The sequence below is a fragment of the Psammomys obesus genome, unplaced genomic scaffold (genome assembly GCF_907164565.1).
Source record: "Psammomys obesus unplaced genomic scaffold, mPsaObe1.curated_primary_1811, whole genome shotgun sequence".
Lineage (NCBI taxonomy): Eukaryota > Metazoa > Chordata > Mammalia > Rodentia > Muridae > Psammomys > Psammomys obesus.
In genome coordinates this window covers 13,870,131-13,896,326 of record NW_026596162.1, presented here as the reverse complement: position 1 = coordinate 13,896,326, position 26,196 = coordinate 13,870,131, and the positions used below count along the sequence as shown (strand labels likewise).

At 53.5% G+C, this 26,196-nt stretch overlaps 1 protein-coding gene across 11 annotated transcripts in view; it reads left to right on the top strand.

Annotated features, from left to right (window-relative positions):
- Positions 1–10,671: 10,671 nt before the first annotated feature.
- Positions 10,672–26,196, top strand: part of Wnk2 (WNK lysine deficient protein kinase 2) — a 107,863-nt gene continuing 92,338 nt past the window's right edge. For all 11 annotated transcript variants that reach the window (XM_055595081.1, XM_055595078.1, XM_055595076.1 and 8 more), the window contains exons 1-2: positions 10,672–10,916; positions 11,438–12,120. In XM_055595081.1, the coding sequence (XP_055451056.1) occupies positions 11,440–12,120 (681 nt within the window). In that variant the 5' untranslated portion in view covers positions 10,672–10,916; positions 11,438–11,439. The remainder of the gene's footprint in view (positions 10,917–11,437; positions 12,121–26,196) is intronic.

The following is a 26,196-nucleotide window of genomic DNA, read 5'->3' as shown; positions in this document are numbered from 1 at the left end:
CACTTAAATGGTCAGGCAGTTAACCTTTAGCCCAGGGTCACACTGTACAGGAATTTAGGGATGGTCCAGTTGACCTTAGGAATTTAGGGCTGGTCTAAGCGACCAGAGACCAGTTTTACCCAAGACAGTTCTAGCACTTAAAGTGTTCTTAGGAATAATTTGATGAGACGGCATAGCTATAGCTCAGTAGCCCACTGCAGCTTTGCAGGAACCAGAGGAACTTGGAACAGGAGGCCAAGGGACTAAGTCTCTTGCATCATCATCATCATCATCATCATCATCATCATCATCATCATCATCATTATTATTGTGTGTGTCATGCAGGTGTCTGCAGAGGCCAGAGCTAGAGTCACAGACAGTTGTGAGTAACTTGAGTGGGGTGCTGGGAAATAAACTCAAGTTCTTGCAAGGGCAGTGCCCAGTCTTAAGCACAGAGCCATCTCTCCCACACCTGCCACATCTTATGGGTTTGAAACTCTTTAAAATAAAGGTTGAGGAAAACAGAAACAAAATGTAAAGACCAAGGCCCCGTCTCATTTTGGCTACCAGCGCAGAATCTTGGGGTGAGGGGCGGGGGTGCTGTGACTTTGGGAGCCCTGCTCTGTTCTGCCAGCCATCTTTTAGCAGCCCTGGCTTGTCAGGGCTCAGCATCCCGACCTGCGAGGCCCAAGCAGCTGGGTGACCTATAGAGCCTGGTCCAGAACCATGCCCTCAGCTTTTGTCTGCTTCCTGAATGCCAGCATGTTTCCTGGGTGTTGGTGGATTGCCACATAATCTGGCTTTGTTGTCACATCTAGAACACAGAGATGAGGTTCTACCTCGAGTGGGGCTGATGGGACTTTAGGTCAGTAGGGAGCAGATCTGGATTGCCCTGGGCCAGAAGGTGTGGCGTGAGTGGCAGCAAGCCTGTGCAGAGCTAGGTGGCAGGAGTTGGATCCAACCACTCTGCATTGGTTGGAAGAGGGCACACCCCACACTGGCCTTGGGGCAGTGAGCTCAGCATGAAAAGCCCTCTTCTGGGACTGGCCCCTCTCCCACACCTGTGGTTCCCTCTGGGTCACTGGACACCTCCCCCCACCTCACTAGAGACTCCAAGGTGTGTGAGGTGAGGCTCCTGAGGGGTCCACAAGTCAGTTGCTGGGCACCTCACTGCCCACACAGCACAATTAGCATGTGTCCCTATTGGGTTTCAGACCCAGGACAATCGGCTGAGGTGGCTATTTAACATACCAAAGTGGACCTGGCCTCCAGGTTCTCGCAGTATCCCTCAGTCTGGCATACCCCACCCTCCATCCTTTAACTTTTCAGTCCAGGGGCTGGGCTTCCCTATATAATCCAGACATTTTGGTTCCCTCAATCTCTCATTGTTTTCTCTCTCCCTCTGTGCTCTTTCTTTCTTTCTCTTCAGCTTCCTCTCTGTCTTCCTCCTCACAGAGACTTCCCTGCCTCGTGCAGGGACCAAAGAACCCTCCCAAAAGCTGCATCCAATAAAGCTGCCTTTTCACTTTAATCTGACTCGAAAAGGCTCATTCATCGACAGAGAAAACCTCCCCAAAGCCTGAGCCCTGGAAATGTCTTCAGTAGAGCAAAAAGAATGGGGCTTTCTGGAGGGGACTAGGTCCTCAGGGCTCCTGTTTAATCACTTGGGGATTAATGCACGGCTGGGTTGCCAGAGGTGTGGCCTTGTTAGAAAAGCACTCTCTGTTTTGGTAGACTGCTCAGTCCTGCCACATGTTATGACACAGCAAGGCCAGCATCTGTGGATCCCATGCCCTCTGAGCATCCCTTTCTCCAAAACGATGAGCCTAGGTACACACTTCTTTGTAAGATAGGCCATTTAGGTATTCCGTTACAGCACTGAAAATGGAGCAGAACACGAGAAGTGAGATGTGGAGACCGGCTGACACCCCTGCCTCCCCATGCAGAGCTCAAAAGAACAAGATGTGATTCCAGAGCACTTTTAAATGGTAGAGCCTTGAAGGCCAGGTGCATTTGTGAGTTTCAGTAGCGCTCTTCCCAACTCCCAGTGCAGGATGCCCCTCTCCCAGCCAGGCCCCCCAGTGTGCTCTCATTTGCTCAGAACTGCAGTTAGAACACAGGGAGGCACATAGAAATGTTCAACTCTTCCCCCATGGTTAAAGCTGTACTTTTTAAAATGTCTGCCTTTGGGAGCCTTTCATACCCTGTTAATTCTCTCCCTACGTCCCTCTATCTTTCTGAGGCAGGGTCTCATATAGTTCAGACCTTAAACTATCCTTGTGGCTGAGGATGACCTTGCATTTTGAATTTTGATCCTGCTGCCTCCGTCTCCCAAGGGCTGGGGTGAGCTATGTGTGCTATCCCCATTTACCCTACGAATTTAGTCAGGGATCACACCCGGGGCTTCACAGGTGCCGGTGAAAACACTCTGCCAACCAGGTCGTATCCTCCACCCCGTTCGTCTGTTTTTAAAATCATTACTTTATGAGGGCCTGCATGCTTTTCTGTGTACCCCACTTGTGCAGTGCCCTTAGGGCCAGCAGAGACAGATCTCCTAGAACTGGAGTTACAGATGGTTGTGAGCTGCCATGTGGGTGCGGGTTCCCTGGAAGAGCAGCTAGTGCTCCTAACCGCTGAGCCATCCTCCCACCTGGGTCCGTTAAAAAACGACAACTTCTTAAATCTTCGCTGTCTCCTCATCTGGTGTCCCAAGGTCTCCCCAGGCAGCATCCTGTTGCCACAGGCAAAATATGCTCAGTCATATGACTTTTTTTTTCTTCCTTTTTTTAAACTTGTGTGAGCTCTGGGTCAGGCTTATCGGAGGCCTGTTGGAGTCTGCCAGGGCCTCACGTTCACATGTCTTGTTTTGTTTTGTTTTTGGCTTTTCGAGGCAGGGTTTCTCTGTGTAGCCTTGGCTGTCCTGGACTCTCTTTGTGGACCAGGCTGTCCTCGAACTCACAAGAGATCCACCTGCCTCTGCCTCCCAGGGTGCTAGGATTCCAGGTGTGCTCCATCACACTTGGCTTTGTTCGAGTGTCTTTAGCTGAGTGAGCCCCGTGCTTTCAGAGACAGGCGAAGGCACTTTGGACTGAGCTGCTGGAAAAACACCAGAAGCCAGACAAACCTCACATGTGCGAAGTGGAAAAAACCCCTCGCAGCCCTTCCTCGTGGAGGAGGGTGCAGCCCCTGGGACGTTACCCGGGGACTCTCAGACAGCCTATGGTCCTGCTGGATGCAAATTGAAAGCTTGGGCGAGCGACCCACGTGGGCACAGGTCCGAGTCGAGCTCTCGGAGCTGGGTGACTGAGCACCGTTCTGGTTACTGTGCTTAAGAAGTCTACGAAGCAAAAATGCCTCTAACCTGCTAAGTCCCCTTGCCCAAGGACTGATAAATTCCGGGAATGTTGGGGCTTGTTGTTCATGTAAGGTAACAAGCCGCGTGTTTTCACTTCTGTAAGTAAGGTTGGTTGCCCCAACGGCACAGGATGTGCTTGATGACATGTAGTCTGGAGGTGTGTGGGCAGGAAGTACGTGAGGATGTGTGCGTGTCCCCTATTGGACGAAGGCAGGAAGTATGCAGCATTGCGGATTTTGCCTCCCAGTCTCTGGGAATCCTGGGTACGAACTTGGCCAGTGTTTAATAAAAATTGTGGTAGTGGACTTACGCTCTCTGGGTGGGACTAACAGACCTTGTCATGGCCATCTAGCAGCTGCTGAAATTAGCTGTGTTTCCGCTCTGTTTGCTTTGTGCATGTACTCTGCTGGCTTTGTGGTGACCATATCTATCACCGAGTCCCATGGCCTTCCACCTCTTATAGAGACAGGGAGATAAGGACTGCCCCTGGCATATTGGATGACTCTTCTGAACTGGTGGCCAATCCTCTGTTTGTGAGTAGACCTGGGCAACAAATTGAGGGCAGGACAACTAGGGTGCCCTGGCTGAGGTAGGAGTTTGCTCAGAGTCAAGTAAGTTCAACTCAGTAAGCATGGCCCTCCTGCTGTGCCTACACCGGGACACCATCTCAGCAGCAGTAAAACACAAAACAAAACAAAACCCACTGTTTCTTAAATTATTTATTTTGTGTGTAGGGGACTGGAAATGTTTGCACATGTGTGTTTGCACACACGGAGGTCAAAGATACAGCACCTGATGTTGAACAGAGGAGACCCCCAGAGACATTGCCTACCTCTTTGAGTAAAGGTCTCTCATTGGTCTGGAGCTCACCAGTAGGCTAGCCTGGCTGGCCAGTGAGTCCCAGCACTCCTCCTCTCTCCACCCCAGGCCTGGGTTAATAAACTACCGTGTCTGCAGTGGTTGGAAACTTGTGCGCAGGGCCCTGTCATACCCCCTCCTAGCTTCTCATCCCATTCCAGTAGCTCTTGCCATTGCAAAACTCCACAGACAGGATTTATGTGGCTTGGGCATGTTTGCTTGTGTAGGAATAACGTGGTTTGCTTAACACAATTGCTGGCATCCTGGCAATTTCTAGTGCTTATTATGAATAATCCTCCTGTGAACACCTTCATACATCACGGTGCATCACCGGTCACTCCATTGGAACAAATTCTGCCAAAGGAATTACTGATTTACACGGTCAGAGCTGTATTCGGATGGACTGATGCCCCGGCTATAAACTGCTTTCCACAAGGCCTCTGCCAGTCTGCCCGGCTGCCTCCATTTAAGGGCAGTGGGACAAGACACAGGCCACATGACAAGCTAGGTCTGCATAAGGCATCAGGGACAAGGGAAACATAGAGAAATAGCACTTCGCTCTCCAGGGCAGTGAGCAGATGGAGTTGCCCTGGGGTCAGGACCGAGGGAGGGACTCACCTGCCTGTTCACAGGACAGAGCGCCAAAACCGAAGCCTTCAGGAAGCTGAGGGTTTTCTCTCACAGGCCTGGGTTTGGTCATGTGGCTGGCCTGGCGGCTTCCAGCTAGTGTGGCAAGCCCTCAGCCCTCGAGTAAGGCACACACCTGCTGGTGTGCTCTGTTCTGTTCATGGTTGCCTTCTCTGTGCCTCACTCCCTCCTTATACCCGTGTCATTTCTAAGCGACCCTCAGGGTGAACTGAGGGCTTTCCTTCGAGAAAGAAGAGAGAAGAAGGAAGGAAGGAAGGAAAAGGAAAAAGAATGACTGGAGAGAAAAGGAAGTTAGCTCAGCATCTGGTGCCTTTGAGTGTCTGCCGAGTGCTGGCTGTTCTCACCACTGTAGCAGACCCACCCGGTTCTCAGCACTCCCCTCTCCTCAAGACCTCTCGACTCAGTTCCTGAGAAAAGCAGCTGCCTGGTGCATCCTGGGAACAGTAAGTGGAAGATGGGGCCATGCTACCTTCCATACCTAAGGTGCCCCCTCAGTGGGGCCTGTGGACGGGAACCTCAAACATTTGCTCATTCATTTAGGAGCTAAGGCTGGTTCTCACTCTGAACCAGATAAAACGAAGAAAAAAAAAAAAGCCCAGACATATGTATGATTCTAGATCTAATGCGTGCCTCATTAGCTCAAATTAAAGAAATCTGTGCTTGGAAAAAAGCTATCAATTATGTTTGCTTGTTTGATAGGCACTTGCTGAGCATCTCCCATGGGGACAAGCTGCCTGAAGATGGAGCGGTGGTCACCAGAGCCCATGAAGTGGGAATCATCCTGGGTGACACCAGACACAACTTAAATGGCATAATAATAATAATAATAATAATAATAATAATAATAATAATAATAATTTATTATTATTATTATGGAAGTGCTGGGAGGGGAGACCAGAACTTCATATGTGCTGATACTCTACCATCGTGCTGCTATCCCTCAGCTCTCCAGACATTTTAACTTTGTTTCCTCTAAATGAGCATGTGCTCTTTAAAAAAAATCCACACAAGGGCTGGCGGGATGCCTCAGTGGTTGAGAGGCTTCCTAGCTTCCATGTTCTCCAGAGGGTCTGATGTCCTCTCCTGGCTTCTGAGGGCACGTTCACTCACATGCACACACTCCCACATGGGCGCATGAATGTACGTTAAAATATTAAAAGTGTATATTTTAAATTTAAAAAAATCAACACAAGAAGCCGGTGAGGTGTCACTTGGGAAACAATCCTGGGAACCAGAGGGCTATCTCTGGAACTCACAGAGCAGAAGAAGAGACCTGGCTTCCATAAAACACACACACACACACACACACACACACACACACACACACACACACACTAGAATTTTAAAGAAATCAACAGAAGGCCATTGCGATGGTTTAGTAGATAAAGAATCTGCCACCAACTCTTACAACTGATAAAGGAAGACAAGAGCCCAAATACTGTGATTCCACTTAAAATATCCAAAGACGGGGGCTGGAGGGATGGTTCAGTGGTTAAGAGCACTGGCTACTCTTCCAAAGGACTCAGGTTCAATTCCCAGCACCCACAAGGCAGCTCACAACTGTCTGTAAGTCCAGTTCTAGATGATCTGACATCTCTACACCAATACACATAAAATAAAATTAAATAAAAAAAAAATATCCAGAGACAGGGGGCTACTAACAGGGTATGGCTTCTTTGTGGGACAGTAACATTTTCTGGAATCAGAGATGGCGATGGCTACACCACACTGGGACTGTACTAAAAGCCACTGAAGAATGAGGAGAAAGAACGAGCTTTATGGGGCCGGGTGGTGGTGGTACGTGCCTATAATCCCAGCACTCGGGAGGCAGAGGATCTGGGTGAGTTCAAGGTCAGCCTGGGGTACAGAATGAGTTCCAGGACATCCAAGGCTACGCAGAGAAAACCTGTATTGAAACAGACAAAGAGAAAACCCAGAAAGGAAGGGGTCTTATGTAGCCCAGGCTTCCCTCCAACCTGCTGTGAGTTGAGGACATCCTTGAACTTGTGATTGTCTGCTCCTCTATCCCAGAGAGCTGGGGTTACAGAGATGCATCAGCACACCCGGTTAACACAACCCTAGTTTGCTCTCTGTTGCTGTCATCAAACACTGACAGAAAGCAATTTGGGGAAGAGATGGTTCATTTGATTTACAAGTCACAGTTCCCCAGGCAGCAGTGCTGACTCATGCCTTTAATCCCAGCACTTGGAAGGTGGAAGCAGGCAGATCCCTGAGTTGAAGGCCAGCCTGGTCTATAGAGTGAGTTCCAGGATAGCCAAGGCTACATAGAGAAACCCTGTCTCAGAAAATAAAACAAAACAAAACTGAAAAAAAAAAAGGCAAAACAACAACAACAAAGAAAACAGGCTACAGTCCAACACTGAAGGAAGCCAAGGCAGAGACTCAAGGCAGGAACCTGGAGGCAGGAACTGAAGCAGAGGCCACAGAAGAATGCTTCTTATGTGTTTGCTCAGCTTCCTTCCTTCCTTCCTTCCTTCCTTCCTTCCTTCCTTCCTTCCTTCCTTCCTTCTTTCCTTCCTTCCTTCTTCCTTCCTTCCTTCCCTCCCTCTCTTCTTTCTCTCTCTCTCTCTCTCTTTGTTTTACACAGAGACAGGGTTTCTCTGTGTAGGCCTGCCTATCTTGGAGATTGCTCTGTAGACCAGGCTGGCCTCCAACTCACAGAGATCTGACTGCCTCTGTTTCCCAGTTGCTGGGATTATAGTCATGTGCCACCACTGCCTGGCTTCAGCTTATTTTTTTATACATCCCAGGACCACCTGCTCAGGAGTGACACTGCTCATGGCAGACTACCAAAATGAGACATCACAGCTTCGTTTCCTGTTAGATTGCACTCTACAGGCTGAGCTATGTTCTCAGCCCATAGTTTGGAGGATCCTAATGGTGCCTCAGTGTTGCAAAGAATTCCTCATTCCTTCCTGCAGCATGGTCAATTCATTGCAGAAGGGTTAGGTCCCTCTCTGTGCCTGTGCCACCCAGTCCACTTCCCAAGGCTCTTCCCAGGAAGAACTCCTATCATTGGAGAGCGACATACAGGGTTGGATGAAACCATGGTCTGGGCATGCCCCTGTTTTCACCTCCCAGGACTGACGCTCTGTCCCCTACGTGCCTCCATCTTGGGCCACCCAGTGTTAGGGGTTGCCTCATCTCTCCTCAGATCTCAGGAAGGACTTCCTATGATGCCCAGGCTACTTGCCTTGCTGCTTCTGGATCTGTTCTCCAGAACTGTCTTCATTTGCCTGCTGCAACTACCAGGGTGTCAGGCCCAGGGAAGACTGGCTGTGCTAGGCCTGAGTTCCTGATAGGCTGCCAAACCTGAAAAGTGAGACCTGACCCTGACAGCAGTACCTGGGAATCGATCTGGCTTCCCGTGGACAGTACTGACCCCTCTTTCTAACTAAGGCCTCAAGGTCTTCGGCATTAGCAGCAGGATTGGCCGGTCCTCCTATTCTCCTTCTCTTCTTTGAAGTTTGTTGAACTCTTACTGTGAGCTGAGAGAGTAGGACATGACCGCTGCATGCTCACCATCTATGGGTGAGCAAACTACATGTTCTCTGCATGGAGCAGATCTATCTTCAGGTGTCTGTCCTTGGGGACTCTTGTCACTCAAGGCCTGAGGTGGTAAGGGTTGGGGTGAGAACTGCAGAGAGGAGTCTATTATTATTATTAATATTATTATTATTAATATTATTATTAAATCTTGAGCAGCTATTAAAGGTGGAATACTGCCTTGGTTCAGCCTCTGCATCCTCGTGGGTGCAAATGGATGGAGACTTGGATACAGGTCTATTGAGCATCAAAACCAGATGCTGCGTCCAGGCCCTTAGCATCTTGGTGCTTTTTCAGGGTGTCCTCCCACAGCCATGGCCTGTGGGCCTTGGGAAATCCAGCAGTGCAGCGGGAGATGGACGGAGACTCAAAGATGCCCAGCGATTCGTTCCATCTGCTGGGATTCCAAGCCTGTTAGTGACACCAGTCTGCAATTCCTTGCAAACAGGTGAATGGCCTTATCCATCAGTTTCATAGCTATGGACGCTGATGATGAAGGGCTGCCACCGGAGTGAGTTCTTCACCATAGGAGGCATAGAAGCAGGGCTGTGTGCAAACACCCAGGAGGTATAAAGCACATGGTGCCCAGGTCTATCTCAGCCTGGGTTGTGCCCCAGATTTGTGGGTAGGGCCTCACATACATGTATGAGTGTGCGTGGGCAGCAGCTGTAGGTATGGCAGGGGTCTCTCTGTGCCACACTTCTACTGGCTGTCGGATCCCCATCTCCAGGGACACTCACACCTGCAGAGCTGGCATCCTGCTCTCTGCTTCTGGCTTGAGCGGGCTTTATGTTCACGCCTGACTCCCAAGGTGGATGAGAAATGAGATAACATAAATTAACAGGCATCTGTCAAATGCCTAGCCCAGTGCCAAGCACATGATTTAACCAGTGGGTCTCTGGGGTATATGTCAGAGTCCTGACTCTAGATGGCTCTCAGTTTTCACGGTGTAAGTAATCTCAGCATTCCTTATTTTAGAGACAGTGTGCCACCATTCAACTCAGCTAGGAAGAGCCTTGAACATAAGCCTTTCTAAGCTATTTTCAGCTGGTATCAGCACCAACCCCTAGCAGGGCCCAGGAAACCCTGCCGTTGGGTTCTGTCAGCATTTGATTTCTTCTAGTTGTGAAGGCTGGGGTTGCCTCTGTTGGCTTTTATGTCACACGAGTTGTTGGTGCCAAAGGCTCCAGGGCCAGTGGCCCTCGGGCCACTCATGTTAGTGGGCCACTCATGTTTGTAGCATGCATCTCTGACAGGGTGTCACACCAGAAGGGTGAGGATAGAGGTTAGAACATCCTGTTATCTTCCTTCGCACTGGCTTCCTCAGGTGACGTGGGCTGTGGATCACAGGGCGTGAGCACAGGTGAGGGGTGGGTTCAAGCAGGTGCTTGGCATGGGTTCAGAAATCAGGTCAGCCTTCTGTGACTCCTACAGTCAAGCTCAGAGGTGCCCAGGAGAGGGGCTTCTCTGTGGGAGCTGAGTAACTCAGGGGGTTGAGAGAGAAGCACCAGACTCCTCAGAACGGGTGGTAATCAGCATGGTAAGTCAAGGGGTTTCTGGAAACCTCCTCCTGTTTCCCCATCTGAGGCATCTCAGGACTGCCTCTGAGACTTAGGACAGAGAAGTCCTTTCCATCTTATCTATCCATCTATCTATCTATCTATCTATCTATCTATCTATCATCTATCACCTATCTCTTGTCTGTCTTTGAAACAGTTCCTTTATTGCTCAGGGAAGTCCAACTCCACGGTCAAGAATCCTCTTGCCTTCTCTTCCTAGTGCTGGAATTACAGGTTTGGGTAACCACGCTGCTGGTCAGGGCTGGAGTCATCTGTCTTTGAGTTCTGGGTTTGCTTAATCGAAAAAAATGGACACACTGCTTACAGGCACCAACCTCCGTGGGTGATAGTGAGGTTCCCCCATATCCTGGCAGTATAGAAAGGCTAGGGCAACGCTCCAGTTTTGCGACTGTCGCTGGGCACCTGACGGTAGGGTACCCTGGGCCTGTCTGTTTTTCTTGGCATAGATTCCACGCTTCGGAGCTCTGGGCTAAGTCACGTTGTCTGTGGCCTGCCACCTCCGAGGAAGATAGGGCCCCTCAAGACCCACAGTCCTGCGGACCACTTCCAAAAAGCTTTGAGGGGCCCTAGCCGCAGGTGGCGGCGCTCCGCCGCAGCCAGGTGGGCGTGCCAGGCCCCGCCCCGCGTGCCGGTCTTGGGGAGGGTGGGGCGAACGGAAGCCCCGCCCTCCCCGCGCGCTAGTTCGGAGCCGGTGCGGGAGCGGAGGCGCGCGGAGCCGGCAGGAGCACGCGGGAGCGCGGCCCCGCAGCGGCCCGGCCCGAGGGAGCAGCGCGCAGGAGCAGAGCGGCCTGGCGACCCCCGCCCCGGCGAGGACCCCGCCCCAGCGCGACGCGGCTCAAGAGAGCGGACTCCCGTCCCGGAGCGCGGCCTCGCTCGCCTGGCTCGCCCCGGTCCCCGGGCTGCGGGCATGGACAGCGCCTACTCGCCCTGTGAGTATCGAGCGCTCCCGCCCGCTGCCTTTGTGTGCGCGCCGCGTCGCCGCAGCCCCCTCCCCGCGCGCCCCGGGCCCGCGTCCTTTGTGGAGCCGGCTCCTGTCCGGTGCTTCCCCCTGCCCCGGGCCTCCCCGTCCCCTCCGCGGCCGCCTGCGGGATAGCCCAGTGGGGTCGCTCCTGGGCCGGCCTTGACCCCTTTCTCCAGCCTCCCGAGCCCTTCTGTGGCTCCAGGGGCCCTCAGGGACACCTAGCAAGTCGTCCCTCCTGGAGTCCCCGGGACAGCCCGAGACAGGCAGTGTTCGCGGCTCGGGGCTGAGAGAGGCAGGGCATCCCCTTGCGCCTCGGGGTTCGGTGTGCACCCCCTCTCCCGGGAGCCCGTAGAGGACCGCCCGGCAGGCCACTTCTGCGGTGGGGCTGGGTAGGGCGCGGGCCCAGAGGCGGCGCTGTCTCATCCCGCGGCCCAGGCAGGTGCAGTGGGGCGGGCGCTCACGCGGGGCCCGTGTGTCCTTGGCCCGCAGAGATGGACGGCGATGGCGGCCGCCGAGACGCCCCCGGCGCGCTGATGGAGGCCGGGCGCGGCACGGGGTCGGCGAGCATGGCGGAGCCGCGGGCGAGGGCGGCGCGGCTCGGGCCCCAGCGCTTTCTGCGGCGCAGCGTGGTGGAGTCGGACCAGGAGGAGCCGCCGGGCCTGGAGGCGACCGAGACGCCGAGCGCGCAGCCTCCACAGCCCCTGCAGCGCCGGGTGCTTCTGCTCTGCAAGACGCGCCGCCTCATCGCGGAGCGCGCCCGGGGCCGCCCCGCCGCGCCCGCGCCCGCCGCGCCCGCAGCGCCTCCCGCCTCCCCGAGTGGCCCCTCGGACCCTGGCCCAGAGCGAGCCGGCACGCAGGAGCCCAGCCCAGATCCCGCCACCGCCTCGGCCTCAGCCGCGCCGGTCCCCGACGGCGGCCCGCAGCAGGAGGAGGCGCCGGCCCCGACGCAGGAGGACGCTGGAGCCACCGAGGCGAAGCCGGAGCCTGGGCGCGCACGCAAGGATGAACCTGAGGAGGAGGAGGACGATGAGGACGACCTCAAGGCCGTGGCCACCTCCCTGGACGGCCGCTTCCTCAAGTTCGACATCGAGCTGGGCCGGGGCTCCTTCAAGACGGTCTACAAGGGCCTGGACACGGAGACCTGGGTGGAGGTGGCGTGGTGTGAGCTGCAGGTGAGGGCTGCTGCCCGCAGGTGGGCTGTGAGCAAGTGCGTCCTTGGGTGTGTCCTTACTCAGAGGCAGGGCTTTAGGCAGCCCCGGGGATGGTGGTGGCTGGTATGTGTCACCCTCTTTGTGGGTGTCTTGAGGGACATAGGCCGCGTGTATGATAGCCTGTTGGTGCTGTTTCTGGACCTGTGCACGGGTTGAGACGTGTCATCTTGGAGGTCAAGGCTGGGTTTGTGCTGTGCCCACGGGGACAGCGGCGCTGGAGTGGGCAGTGGAGGCTCGTTCTGCCAGCCCATGCTCCTTGTAGGTCCCCAGAACCCATTTGCATTGACGGAGTAGAGACTGGAGGGTAGTGAGAGAGAAGGCTGTGTGTAGGCCTTTTTCTAGGTGGCTTGGGACGCTCCCAGCTCCCCTTAAATTAGCATCTTCCCGTGCGCTTCCTGCACGATGTAGGTATGATAGCTGCAGATACCTGCAAGGGCTTCCTCTGACTCAGGAGTGATGCCTGGTGGGCCCCTGGGCCCTGGCTGGCCAAGGCCTAGAAGCCCTGTCAGCAACCTCCTGGTGTTCTAAGAGTCTGGTTTGTTCACAAATTAGATGTGGAGTGAAAATCATGAAAAATTGCCTACCTACCCAATCTGTCTCTCTGTCTCTGTCTCTGTCTCTCTCTCCGTCTTCCCCCACCCCTTTCTTCCTTCCACCTCTCTCTCTGTTTCTGTCTCCTTTTTCCTTTCTTTTTGGAAGCAGAGGCTCAGCATGCATTTTTCATAACCTTGCCCTCACGTTAGCTGTGTCAGCCCTGGCCCTGAAGATTATGTAAACCGCAACCCTAGCCGTCCTGGGGCCAGCCTTGGAAGAAGAGGCAGCTCCTGTCACAAGGGGTGTTTGTAGGCCCCCCTTACTGGGAGGGAGGGGCAGCTGTCAGGCAGGGGCCAGCTGGGAGAGTTCTGGCTGGAGGTGTAAGCCTACCCGCTGGCCTGTAAAGTTAGCTGGCCTTCCAGGGTTAACGCCTCCTGGGCAAGCCTGGGTGAACTGGGTGCCAGGGCCTCCACTGCAGGAGGCCTGCGCTTTTGGCCCGGAAACAGGATTCAGGTGCTGTGTTCTCAGCACCTGCGGGGCGCTCTGCCTGTGTACAGCCGGGCTCATTTCCTGGGTGTACCGGTGATCAGTCCTCCTGAGACAAGGAGCTTCAAAGGTCTTGCCTCCACACTGCCCTTTGGCTCTGTCATGGAAATACAGCTTTGCATGGGAGGATCAGTGCTGTCCTGGAGACTTTCAGCAGGAATTCAGTTTCCTTCCTCCCTCATGGCTCCTCTGAGGATCACCCCTGTCTTTTGCCTAGCATGTTCTAGAGCATGTCCCAACCTTCCTAAGGCTGCAACCCTTTAATACAGTCTCTCAAGTTGTGGTTAGCCTCCCCAACCATAACATTATTTTCGTTGCTACTTCATAACTGTAATTTTGCTACTTTTACGAATCGTAATATAAACACCTATGTTTTCCGATGTTCTTAGGCGACCCCTGTGAAAGGGTTGTGACCCACAGGTTGTCCTAGACCCTGCAGAGAGGCAGCCTTGATGGTGCAGAATGGGTGCGGGGGACGAGGTCTGTGCCCAGGACCCTGAGGTGTGCCCTGCGTGCTTGCTACCTTAAGAGGCACAGAGGAAGGGGACATTCTGGAGAATGGCACGATTCTTGGCTCCCCACCTTCCTGCTCTTGCCAGATGACCATTGTGGCTCTCTGAGCACCTGCTTGTGCTGCCACTATGGAATGTCACTGAGGGTACAGGACAGAGCAGGGGTGTGCTACAGCAGGCTGGATGTGAGATAGACTTCCACAGGCCAAGCCTGCCTATCTGAGGCATCGCAGAGGCTTGGGACTCTTGTTAATTCCCCTTCCCTTTAAGGCAAGACAAGTCAGTCCACTGTTGTGGTGGGCGGGGCAGCAGAGGGTGGGCCTGGCCTCTGGCCAGGGGTCTTTGGATAATTGGCTCTAGGTAAAAATGAGATAGTGTCTGGATTTCAGTGCAGTTTGTTGCTTAGGGGACACTGGGACTACCCAGTAAGTATGTGTGGGGGACTCCACATCTCCTTCAGTGAGAGGTGCTGTTGATGTTTGGCTTAGGCTGCAAAGCACTGTATGGGGTTACCTTCCTCTCTCTGGACTACCCTGGGAAAGTTCACATGCCAGGGGCCTGGGCCAGTTAGAGCCTCCTGGGTGAGAACCTCCACATTACAGGTCACCTCGATGGTGGGAACACTGAGTGACTGATACCATTCAGGAGGTGGCTGGGTGGGAGGTGGCAGGATCAGGGAGGGTGGCAGAAGCCGACTCGGGTGTGGGGCACAGGCTTGCTGTACAGAGGCCCCTGTGTGCTGTCCTGGGTGGAGGAGATAGTGGGGCAGCAGGGATTCTAGAGACACCCAGATCGGGGCCCAGGCTAGGAGAGGGGAGCCAGAGTCCTTGTCCAGGGTTGGGGTGGAGGTCCCCATCCATCCCATGCAGAGGACCCCATCAGGGCATGGGCTGAAAGTTTCTTGGCTTTGGCTCTGGGAGGGAGCCTTGTTTATCCACCATGTGCTGGCTTCTCCCTGAGCCTCTGCAGTTCTCCAGTGTTTCCAGCTGTTGGGGAAGGCACCTGAATCTGGGAAGGCGAAGGGAGGGTCTGTCATGACTGTTTTTCTCCTGGGGAGGTTAGCCTCCATTGCCCTCTGGATACCCAAAGAGCTTTGGTCTGTTTACTCAGGTGCCTGCTGGGTGGCTGCTTCCTTTTTGCACCCTCAGTGGTGGGCCCGGTGTGGCCTCCACAGTGCTACACTGCTTGAAGTCTCTTTCCAGGCTTCTCTGCCAAGGGGCGGAATCAGCACAGCCACAGGCCTTATGAGTAGCTTAGAGGACACTGGGTTCCCTCCAGTGAGGCTGTGTTGAAAGGTTTGACAGGGAGAGCGGTATGTGCTAGTCCCGCATCAAGGACGGGGAGACGGCCCACCTTCTTGGCTGTAGACGTACTGAGAATTGTCTTCTATTTTTTTTTTTTCCAAAATGGGAAGGGGGGTGGCATTTGAAAATATTTCCTCCTGTCATTTATGCTCTGAATGAACTTTTACTCCTGTTAGCAGAGTAGGAACAGACGCCTCCTCTTCCTAATGGAACAGAGGAAGCAAAACACCCCTAGACTCCTGCCCTCATCCTCTCCCTGATTTCAGGGGATTTAGGGTCTGACGCTCAGGTCCCCGTGCCTCTGTCCGCTACTATAGCATGCTCCTATTGCAGGGAGGGAACTGTCTCCACGGTGGGGCCCTGTGCCAGATGGGGTCCATATACCCTGTGGAGGTACTCAGTCCTTGGTCCTTGGCTTGAAGACTGGCTGCACCCTAGCAGACTGGTATGAGGCCTATGGAGGAAGTGTAGGGGTAGAAAGTCTTTGAGTCTTTGCCCTGCCTGAGCCTTGTTGCGAGGGATGGAGGAGACATGGCCTCAGGGCCCTCCAGTCACTGAGTGAGTCCTGCTGCTGCATTCAGGGCAACAGTGTTCTTCTAGAAGAGCTGTGTCCCACGTCATGCCCTACCCAGATGCGCAGTGTTCTCGGCTGCCAGTGCTGGCAGCAGGTGTCACTTGAGGGGTCAGCCCATGTGGCTTAAGCCTGGGAGACAGCTCAAGTGCCGCGCAGACTTTTCCAAGGGCCCTATCTGCCTCCAGGGATGTAGGTGACGTGGAAGGCCCAGGCCCAGGGCCTGGAGAGCCCCAGGACCATGCTGTGATAACCTTGTACAGGAGGCCTGGCTGCTACCATCTCTACTCTCATGCCTGGCCCTGTAGTGTGGGGACAGGAGGCAGTGAGCCACAGTCCCAGCAGGCCATGCTGCTTGTAGGGAGAGGACACTCTGAGACAGCATGGCCTGATTTGGCTGGCGGTCACCTGGCCTTTTTCCTCCCTCTCTCTCTCTCTTTTTTTAATCCCCTGAGTGCCTAATTTCGTTCAAAGAGCTATAATTGACAACTGGTCTGTGTGAGCGCCGGGCTCGCCTCCTTCATGCTTGCTGACCGCAGTCTTGGTTGGTGGGAAAGGTTGGCTCTGGCTGCCTGAATGGCCTGTGGGTATGGCTTTCCCATCAGGTGTAGAAATGTGGGCACCCGTGCCTGCGCCCCTCCCCCCGCCCCCACTTTGAGTGGTGTCATGAGGTGTGTGTGGTGAGCCATGCGGTCAGCTACGGTGAGTAGCAGTCCAGGCTGCGGCTACCGTTCCTGGGGTGTGGGGCAGCCAGGCACCCATAGAGGCAGGAACTTCTGCAGATGAGTATTAAGCTTGAGGGGTGTTCTCAGAGGCCCAGGCCTTTGGAGGTGCCCAGCTGAGTCTGATTCAAGGCCAGATCTCCATGTGAGTCAAGTAAGGTGGCTCAGTTTCTCCCCTCAGCCCCTGCTGAGAACCCACTTCACACATGAGTTTAAAAGGACACGTGCAGTCTATATGAGTTGCTGTCGTGAGCCGATGCTTCTACAGCTCTAGATACCCAGATGCCTCTGAGGCAACTGGGTCCACTCCCCTGCACTGGCCTGGAACTTCTGGGAAGATAGCCACAGTCTCCAAGTTTCAGGTGCATGTGCCCCCCGGACATGTGCTGAGCGCGCAAGCTCTCGATTTTCCTCATGTTGAACATGGACAGAGTGGCCAGGTCAGGAGGCCCAGGCAACCTACAGGTAGTTACTGGGAGAGCACACAGGTCCCATGTCGCTGGGGAGGGAACACTGAGTGCTGGAGGAGTCCAAGGTGGTCTGTGATTGTCTGGGCCCTGAGCTGAGACTAGCCACAGAAGCTGGGGGTAGGGTGGGGGAGGGTGCCGGCCATGAGGATTGGGTTGGTAACTGCAAGCAAGGTCAAGAGACATCCGAGGTTGAGTCCTGAGCACTTGGTCACCCGAGGATTGGGCAGGCTTTGAAGCTCTATGCTTCTAGGGTGACCATGCTCATTGGTCAGGTGGCTGTTGGTTGAGCTGGCCCTGGGTTCCAGGCCTGGGACAGATCAGGTCATGATTCCAGGAGACCTGGAGAAATGTCTGCAAATCTCAGAATGCTGTGGTGGGGAGAGAGCCGGGTGCGTAGGACACTTGTCGGAGAGGGCACTGAATTATTCGGATTGCACGGCTGTGTAAAGACCTTGAGGCTGGAGCTAGAAGAACATGGAGGAGTCCTTCTGTGGATGGCGAGGCAGCTAGATGGGCCTCAGGGACAGCCTGGAGGAGTGGCCAGGACTTTTGTCTGGGGTGCTCTGAACAGAGGAGAGGGCAAGAGTACACAGCTGGGAGCCAGCTACGAGTGTAGGGTGGGGAGGAAGCTCAGTTCTGGTGTGCTCAATTGTGTTAGAGAATGTAGGATTTGAAGGTGGGTGTGGGGGGCATGGCAGGGACTTGGGCTAGCAGGACACAAGACGGTTTTGCTGGCAGAAGCTGCTTTAGGGAGCTTCAGTGTTCAGGTACAGCCTGGAGCATGAGGTGGGTGGGGATAGGTGGGGGTGTCTAAGCTCTTGTGGAGGCTAGGCCAGAAGGGAGATTCCAGGAGCCCCAGCCTTGTTTGCTGGCTCTCACAGGGCAGGTGTGAGTTCTGTTCATTGAGCCGTACAGGTGGGGGAAAGTGTTTCCTCGATTCAGGTGCTAAGTCACAATAAGGAAGTACCACAGCGTCTGTTGTCATTTTCTTCTCCTCCATTTTCCCAGCTGCCTATCCGAGGCAAGTTCACCGTCTGGGCAGGGCTGGCCTGCAGTACTGTGCTGTTTGGCTTGTTCAGAGCTGGCTGCTCGTCTTCCAGAAAGCTCAGTTTTACTTGTGGCTCTTCTGTGCCCTGTGGGTGTCTCTCGGGGCTTGTGGCTTGGACCTGGCTTTGGGCCGAGGCTGCAATGTGTCCAATGAGTGCATGGGGCCCAGGTTACTGCAGTAATGGAGAACTTGACCTGTCCAGTGGAGGTTCAGGCTGTGTGTCTGGCCTCTTTTGTGGTCCACCCTGGGCCAGCAGCTGTGGTAAAACCCTTGTGTCCTTTTTTGCACAGCTGCGATGGATTCTAGGGTCTCAGCAAGTGCGGCACTGAGTAGTGGTAGGTAGCAAGGGGGTTTGGTGTGTTGTCTGTGCCTGTGTGTGTGAGCACACGTGCATGTGGGCGCTTGCTTGCATATACACTGCTACCTGATTGGTTGGTGGGTACCTGCCACTGAGAGCCTTAGTGTTTTTACCTTGGCATGGGGGATGCTGGCCAACTCTCGGGTGGCATCTCACAGAGCACATGGACTTGCAGTGGCCCTCTTCCCACCTGCACAGTAACCAGCCGTTGGTGGTGTGCAGAGCAAGTTGATCCCGGCAGGGCTGAGCCCCAGCCCCCACCTGGTGGGGAGCAGCAGAGCCTGGGGCCCTGTGCTGCAGCAGCCTCATCATCTAAGTTGCAGATAAGGGTCAGGGCAGGAAGCGCAGCAGCTGGAGTTTCGAAGGCAAGTCAGGACCTGGGTATGGCCGCTGGTACCCCACAGGGAAGACTTCTGCCTAAGAGGCAGGGTGGTGGGGTTTGGTGAGTGGGGGATGGCAGCAAATTCCCCTGCTTTGCAGCGTTTTGAAGTCTGGTTTTGTTCCTGCTTCCCAGCATATTGGATTACCACTTTCAAGCCAGCTTTCATTAAATATATATTAGAACTATGGAATAGAATAAAGAAATGATCAAGATAGTGTGATGTTGGTAGAAGGGTAGACAGATCAAAAGAATAGAAGAGAGAGCCCAGAAGAAGACCTGCAAGGAGAAAGCTGATGGCTTTAATGAAGGAGTCTTTTAGCAGAGTAGTGCAAAAAGGCTTTCAACGAATGGGGCTGTGACTGGTGGACCTTCAAATCCAGGCTGCGGCTCAGCACAGTGCTTGCTGAGTTAGGTGCTAGGATCCATTTCAGCTCCGCAGAAAGACACAAAACAAAAGGTAGAGCAAGAGCACACACTTCAGACCAACATCAGAGCACACAGGGCCCAGAGCACAGGCCCTTCTGAACAATCAACCTGAAAGGGATCACATCTGAGCCTAAAATGTTTAGAAGCTAGGCAAAAACCAGGCAGGTGACCTTGGTTTTGTTGATGACCTTTGAAGCACCACCTAAGGCACAGCCCATGACAAATAATTGATAAGCCACTGAGCTTCATTAAAATTAAAAACTTATCTGTGAAAAACAGAGTCAAGAGGATGAAGAGACCAGCGACAGATGGGCAGAAAATATTGACAAATACCTCTGATAAAGGAATCAAAACACACAAAGTTTTCAGAACTCAGCAGTAAGAAAAACAAGCAGATTAAAAAAAAAATAATAGAGCTGGGTGTGGTGGTGCATGCTTTTAGTCCCAGCAGAGGCAGGCAGATCTCTGTGAGTTTGAGGCCAGCCAAATCGAGTCCAGGACAGCCAAGACTACACAGAGAAACCCTATCTGGAAAAACCAAAATAAAGAAAGGCTAAAGGTTAAATAGACACTTTACCTGTGGGGATGTTCACATAACCAATGAGAACGAGGAGATGCTTAGCCTCATGTGTTGCCAGGGAGACGAAAACTCAACCCGCACTGAGAACATACCACATACCTATTAGAATGGCCAAAGCCAGAGCAGCTGATAACACCACATGCTAATGAGGACACGGAGCAACTAGAGTGCTCCCTCATCACAGGGGGAATGGAAAGTGGTGCTCTAGCAGTCTTCCTTCTTAGTATTCACCCTATCACGAACCATTGAAAGTTACACCTTGAAGGCCTGTGCATGAATGTTGATAACAGCCTCATTTGTAAGTGTTAAAACACAGAAGTACCCCAGATATCCTTCAGGAGATGAGCAGATTTTGTGGTATGCCCAGAAAATGGAGAATTGCTCAGCACTAAAAAGAGCAGAGCCGTAAAGCTGTGAAAGGACTGAGAAGACTCTTAAGTGCATGTGAGTAAAGAGGACACAGGCCTCTGATGAGTCCACAACACCAGTGCCGGGGTGACTAAATGAGTCGACTGCGCGCAAGCTCTAGAAGGCAGGACCAGGGCTGGCAAGATGGCTCAGCCGGGGAAGGCACCCAAGAGAGAAAACTGACTGTGAAAGTTCTGACCTCTTCACGTGTGCCTCCTCCCAGTAAAAAAGTAAATATAATTTTAAAAATAAATAAATTTAACAAAAGAAAGGCAAAGCCGTGGAGGTAAAGGTAGAGTAGAAATGTGGAGTCACAGACAACACAGTGAGGCTGCTCCGTGTGACAGAGAGGGTGGCAGGTGGCTCTCACTTATCTGAGGGCGCAGGGTAGATGGCACCGAGTGAACTGTCAGCCTTGACCATTGTCTCCAGGGATAATGACAAGTCTGTTTTGGCTCATTGTTTGTAAGTGGGCCGCACCTGTGGAAAATTTCCAGCACAGGGAACACCAGCCTTCCAAAATCCAGAACTTCTCAAAACGGTGTTTATGAAGAAAGAGTAGCGTCACTCCGTCTAAAAGTTCCCAGGATTAAAAATCCACCTACTAGTCATCCAGGGCAGCTGCCTCGATTGTGTGTTTTACCTTCCAGTGCTCTGCACACGCAGGGTGTGACAGCTGTCAAGTCTGTCTTGATAGGCTGCCGCCAAGGGGTTGTGCTATACTTTTGATGCCACCTGGCTCAGGGATGCTGTCCTGGTCCCGGGGAGGTGTTTCCAGAGAGTGTAGGTCAGCTGTGCTCTGGAGAGGTAGTGAAGGGCAGGGCCAGGCCCCTTGGACCAGCAGGGCAGCTCTGAGTCAGGGGTTCCCTCAAGCAGCTGTGGCCCTCATCCTGATGTTTACTTGCCAGCTGTGTCCTAAAGGCTGGGCCAAGAGCACTGTCCCCACCTGAGGGTGAGGGAGGGTGATGAGAGGCTCAGTGTCTAGAGTCCTGGAGGTTTTGCTCAGGGTTATCTGGGGCTTTTCTCAGCGGGAAGCCCCTGGCCCAGGCCTCAGCCTCACAGGACCTGGATGCATCAGCCAGGCTGAACATGGTCACCAGGCTGGAAGGAGAAGGAAGGGGCTTGAGTTTGATGAGAGCTTCCTTGGGTGTTGATATCCACCTATGAGCCCATCAGTCATGGATTCCATGAAAGGTCACTTGGCAGAGCAGTGGCATGGTCCATCAAATGTGTTTAACGTATGGCTGCAGAGAGAGAGAGGCCTGGGAAGTGCTGGGTCAGATGGGCATTGCTATTGCCCATCCCCCAGCCTTTAAAATGCCCACTGTGTTGTGAAGTGCTGGGGTGTATGGGGGATCTGGCTTCCCTCTACTTCCCCTTTCTCGTGGCCAGAGTGGGGAGGGACGCACTGGGGGTGGTCATGGTATCTCTCGTTATCTCTGCAAGTGTGCATTGCCTTGTATGAGTCAGTGGTGCCATTGACAGCATGTAAAGCCAGATGTGGAAAGCTGGCCCTGTCCCTGTGACCTCTGCTCGTCTCAGGCCAGATGGCCTGGGAAGACCACCTCCCTCCACTGTCTCTTCTTGCCTTTCTCTCTCTCTCTCTCTCTGTCTCTCTCTCTTGTGGGCGTGCACTCGGGCACGCAAATGTGCTTGGGAAACCTTCAACTGTGAGCCAGCTGTGGTGAGTCAAACCAATCCTAGGTCATGCCCAGAATCTGAAATCTAAAGATAGCTGCTTGAGAGCTCCAGAGGCAGCTCAGCAATGTTGCTAGAGACATAAAATATTTCCTCTTTCTCTTTAGCTTTCCCCATGTGCATTGACCCTGAAGGCATGCTACAGCTCCAGGCAGTATAACCACATTTGAAGGCAGGGAGCAAATGCATAGTTGGGTAGGAAGGAGCCTAGGGAGGCCCGTAAAGGCCCATTTCTCAAACAGTTACATCTGTTTTTAATTCTTTTTTTGTTTGTTTGTTTTTGTTTTGTTTTGTTTTGTTTTTTAAGACATGGACTCGGTATATAGCCCTGGCTGTCCTGGAACTCTGTAGACCAGGCTGGCCTTGAACTCAGAGATCCACCTACCCCTGCCTCCCAAGTGCTGGGATTAAAGGCTGTGCCACCACACCTGCCACTATACCCAGCTTGTGTTTCAATTCTTAATTCTTAAAGGAAATTATTTATAGGTATTTTCGTTGACCTTTCTGGCTGCAAGAGGAGCTCTGTGGCCTTCATTGCTGCAGGGGTGTCTGGGAAGGGCTTGATTGGCGTAACTGTTCATGGTCTGTTACCTGAGGTTGAGGACCCTGGATGCTCAGGATGGGTTAGCAGGCTGTGGAGTAATTTCTCTCTCTAGGGAGTGTCAATGCCATGTGCAAAAGAGTGCTTATCTGCATGGCTAGGTCCCAAACAGCCCACCTGCCAGCTTGCTTGTTGGTTCTTATCTACACTTGGCCGCTGTGGGCATCTGCAGGCCCTGGGGCTGCTTGCCTTCTCCCCTGAACGTCCTGCTCTGCTCTTCACTAGCCATCTGGGCCCCATTACAGTGCTCTCCTTCACCCAGCAGTCCAGTTTCCATTTCCCTCAAACTTATATTTTGAAAATCCCTAGCCCTGGCAGAGTGGAGTTGGGAGCTGGGTGCTCGGCCGTCCCCATCACCGCATTTGTGTGCGTTTTCTCTGACCCACTTTGGGTTCCTCCCTGAATACTTCAAGCATCTCCTGACAAGAACAGGGACAGGTCCCCACAGAGCCTCTGCAGGGCCACGCCCAGGGCCCAGGTGGGTGGATCCTGTTGGATGTGTGTGGTGTGTGGCCTTTTGATTCCCATGATTGTTCTCTCTGGATTCCCTGCTTTTACCTGGGATCTAATCTGTGAGGAAATTGGTGTGGCGTTTGCTTGTCACATCTGTTTTCATCTAGAAGAGCTGTTCTCTCCCTGTGGGTCATGACCCCTCTGGGGGTCAAATGACCCTCTCACAGGGCTCACCTAAGATCATCGGAAAACACAGATATTTACGTTATGTTATGATTCATAGCAAGATTGCAGTTATGAAGTAGAATGAAAATAACTTTATGGCTGGGGTGTTGTCACCACAGCAGGAGGAACTGTATTAAAGGGTTGCAGCGTTAGGAAGGTTGAGGACCCCTAACCTAGAGCAACCCTTTACCCCTTTATTACCACTAGCTAGCCTTCCGGCGTTCTCTTCGATGGCTCCAGGCAGTATGTGTAGAGCCTCTGGTGGTTCTGTCTAGTGCTTTTGACCAGTGGGGTTGGGTTGTGTGTCTCTGGAGTGGCGGCCACGGGCTGCTGCACGTGCAGGTCACAGGGCTGGCCAAGCTGCTGTCCCTGTGGAGACACGAGTCCTTCTAGCCCAGAAATAGCTGCGCCGACACCCATGGACGCTCTGTACTCTGGAGACTGGGCAGCTCCTGTCAGGGAGGGCTTCCATCACCCCTTCTGAGGAGGGAGAGAGGGATATCGGGATGGATGTTCCGTCTTACTTCAGGCGCCTGCTCTGAGCCTGGGACTACCATGAAGCCTGATGATACTGTGCAGTAGGCTGCCGCTGCTACTTCAGGGTGATTCTGTTCGAAGTTGACTTGGTCTGAGCTCACTGGTTACTGGTGGAACTCCTGTGACTTCCCAAGACCTCACAGGATGCCTGGCTGGCCTGAATTGGAGCGGAGTCTCTCTGAGCTGTTCCTCTTCTGCTATCCCTGGACCTGCTTTGTTGGCATGATGCCCTAACAGAAGAGTGGCTATCTAGCGGGTCTGTCTCTAGGGAGGGGATATGGGGTGGAGCCTGTGGCCTCCTTCCTTGCTGTGATGTGACCACCGTCTGATGTCTTCCTCTTGGGAAGTCTTTGCTGACATACACAGAGGTCTCACCAACTGCCCAGGCCATTTGTACCCACTCTAGCCCCAACCCTCCATCTGAGATTGGTTGAGCAATGTGGGCCCAGGTCCATTACATTTACATTTCCGATTATAAATTGTACCTGGGCCAGCCCTACCTGTTGTTGTCCCCTTGCTGGGTGGGAGTCAGGTGTGGACAGAAGCTTTGCCTAGGTCCTACTTCTGCCCTTTCAATTGGGGAGTGAGTAAGGACAGGGACATTTGTCACTGTCCCCCTCACCCTTGGGCCAGGGAGTTTCAGAAGCCCTGTGATCCCTAAGCCTTTGTCACAATGTCAGGGGCTGGCCAAGTGCCATAGCAGACAGGTAGGTCACTGCTGATGGAGGTTGCTTCCGCTTCGAGACTGTTGGGTTAAGAAGGCAAACCAAGCACGCACCCATGTGGGTCCCTTTGTCTCCAGAAAGCCAAGGTCTGCTAATACTGTGCTTGGAGGTGGGAAGAGGCCCCTTTTCTGCTCGCCGGCCTGCTGTACTGTCCCAGTGAGTGTGGCAGGTGCTGTTGGCCCCAGGAGTGGAGGAGGCACTGCACGTATCGGTAGTCTCGTGTGAACGATATCGGGAGGTTTTATTCACTGTGACACCACCAGGAGTTTGAAGTTTGTTCTGGGGTTTCTATAGCATTTGCCCATCTTTGGTGGAGTTGGGAACAGGTGTGGTGGTGGCCCACAGCCTGCCCCATCTGGGCTGATAGCTTTTGTATGTCCAAGATGAAAGTGAATGATAGGCTCTGGGGCTGCGTTTGAGTACTTGGCTAGAGTGCAAGAAGTCCTGGGCTCGGTCCCTGGCGGAATAAACCAGGCGTGCTATGCTCACCTGTAATCCTAGCACGCAAAAAGTGGAAGCAGGTGGGCCAGAAGTTCAAGGTCATTCTCAGCTACATGCATGATGAGTTAGGAGGCCAACCTGGAATACTCGAGACCCGTGCTGTCATCCCTCCCCCCCAATGGTGTCCCTGGGCTGTTCCTCACTAGAGGAGAAAGGACATCTGTGCCAGATTGGGGAGCAGGCGCTGCAGGAAGCTTTGGGGGAGGTGCTCCCTCTGATTGCCCTCTGTAGGTAGCTCAGGCCCTTGCCACTTCCTTTCTGTGGCAGTACCACGGGAGCAGGGCCAACGTACCTGCCCAGCTGGCTGATAGCCCTGGGTACCTTAAGTAGGACCTAAGCCCCAAGTGAGATGTTGGCTGAGTCCCCTCACCCACAGACTGCACCCTGCTGGGGTGTCCCCCTTCTCCCAGTGACTGCCTACACCTCTGTGTTTACGGCCCCCTCTCCCTCAGCTCTGTCTCCTCTTGCTGCAGGAAGAGCCTGTGGGGTTCACTTCTGGCCTGTCTGAAATGGCCTGTCAGCCTCAGTAAATATTTGATGACCGCAGTGATAGAAACACAAAGACCTGCTCTGTTCCCCGCAGGGGGCGGTGAGATGGTGACATTGGAACGTTCCAGCCCCGCTGGCTGCTTCCCTGATGGCTTGCGGATGGTTTTCAGGCAGGTTCTTTGTGTCCCTTCACCCCGGGCCAGAGCAGAGCCCCTCTGCCTGCCAGGGTGAACAGGGACAGCTGCCAGCTTCCCACCTGGAGTGCTTACTGGGTGGTAAGGGGCCGGGCCTGCCTCAGGGTCTCATCCTTCAGACTCTACCTCTTGGCCTTGGCCACTGGGCCAGGTTTAGGAAAAGAAGTGGTGAGCTGAGCATAGCCCAGGCCTTTGGCAATATTCGGGGCCTGGTGCCTTTCTTTGTGGCTGGTTTGGCATCGTCTGTGGCTGCGTGTGTGGGTGACCCTGGTGAGCCACATGTGCCCATGTGCATATGTACATCCTCTGCTTAGCTTGCTTGGGGATAGACCTGCCCTGGGGGTGCTTCTGTGGGGATGAAGTGCCCTTTGAGGAGGCTTTACGGAGGGGCCACCTGTCCCATCAGCTCAGGGGACACTATGTTTTTGGGAGGAGCAGGAACTACTTGGGGGCCCTGGGGCTCTCTGACAAGAGGATGAACATTTGCACGGCTGACAGCCTTTAGACAAAGGCCTCTGCGTGTTTTCTCTCATCTGCGGGTGGGGCCGTGGCAGGCTTCCTGGTGGAGGCTGGATCACAAGGGTCAAAGCTGTGGTTGTGAATGGTCACTGCAGCCAGCATGTCCTTCCCGCTCAGCAGGAAGGTTTTCTGGGGTTTGACATCAAGGTACATGTAGGCTATTTTTAGCAGACATTTACAGATGTGGGGTGTGTGTGTGTGTGTGTGTGTGTGTGTGTGTGTGTGTGTGTGTGT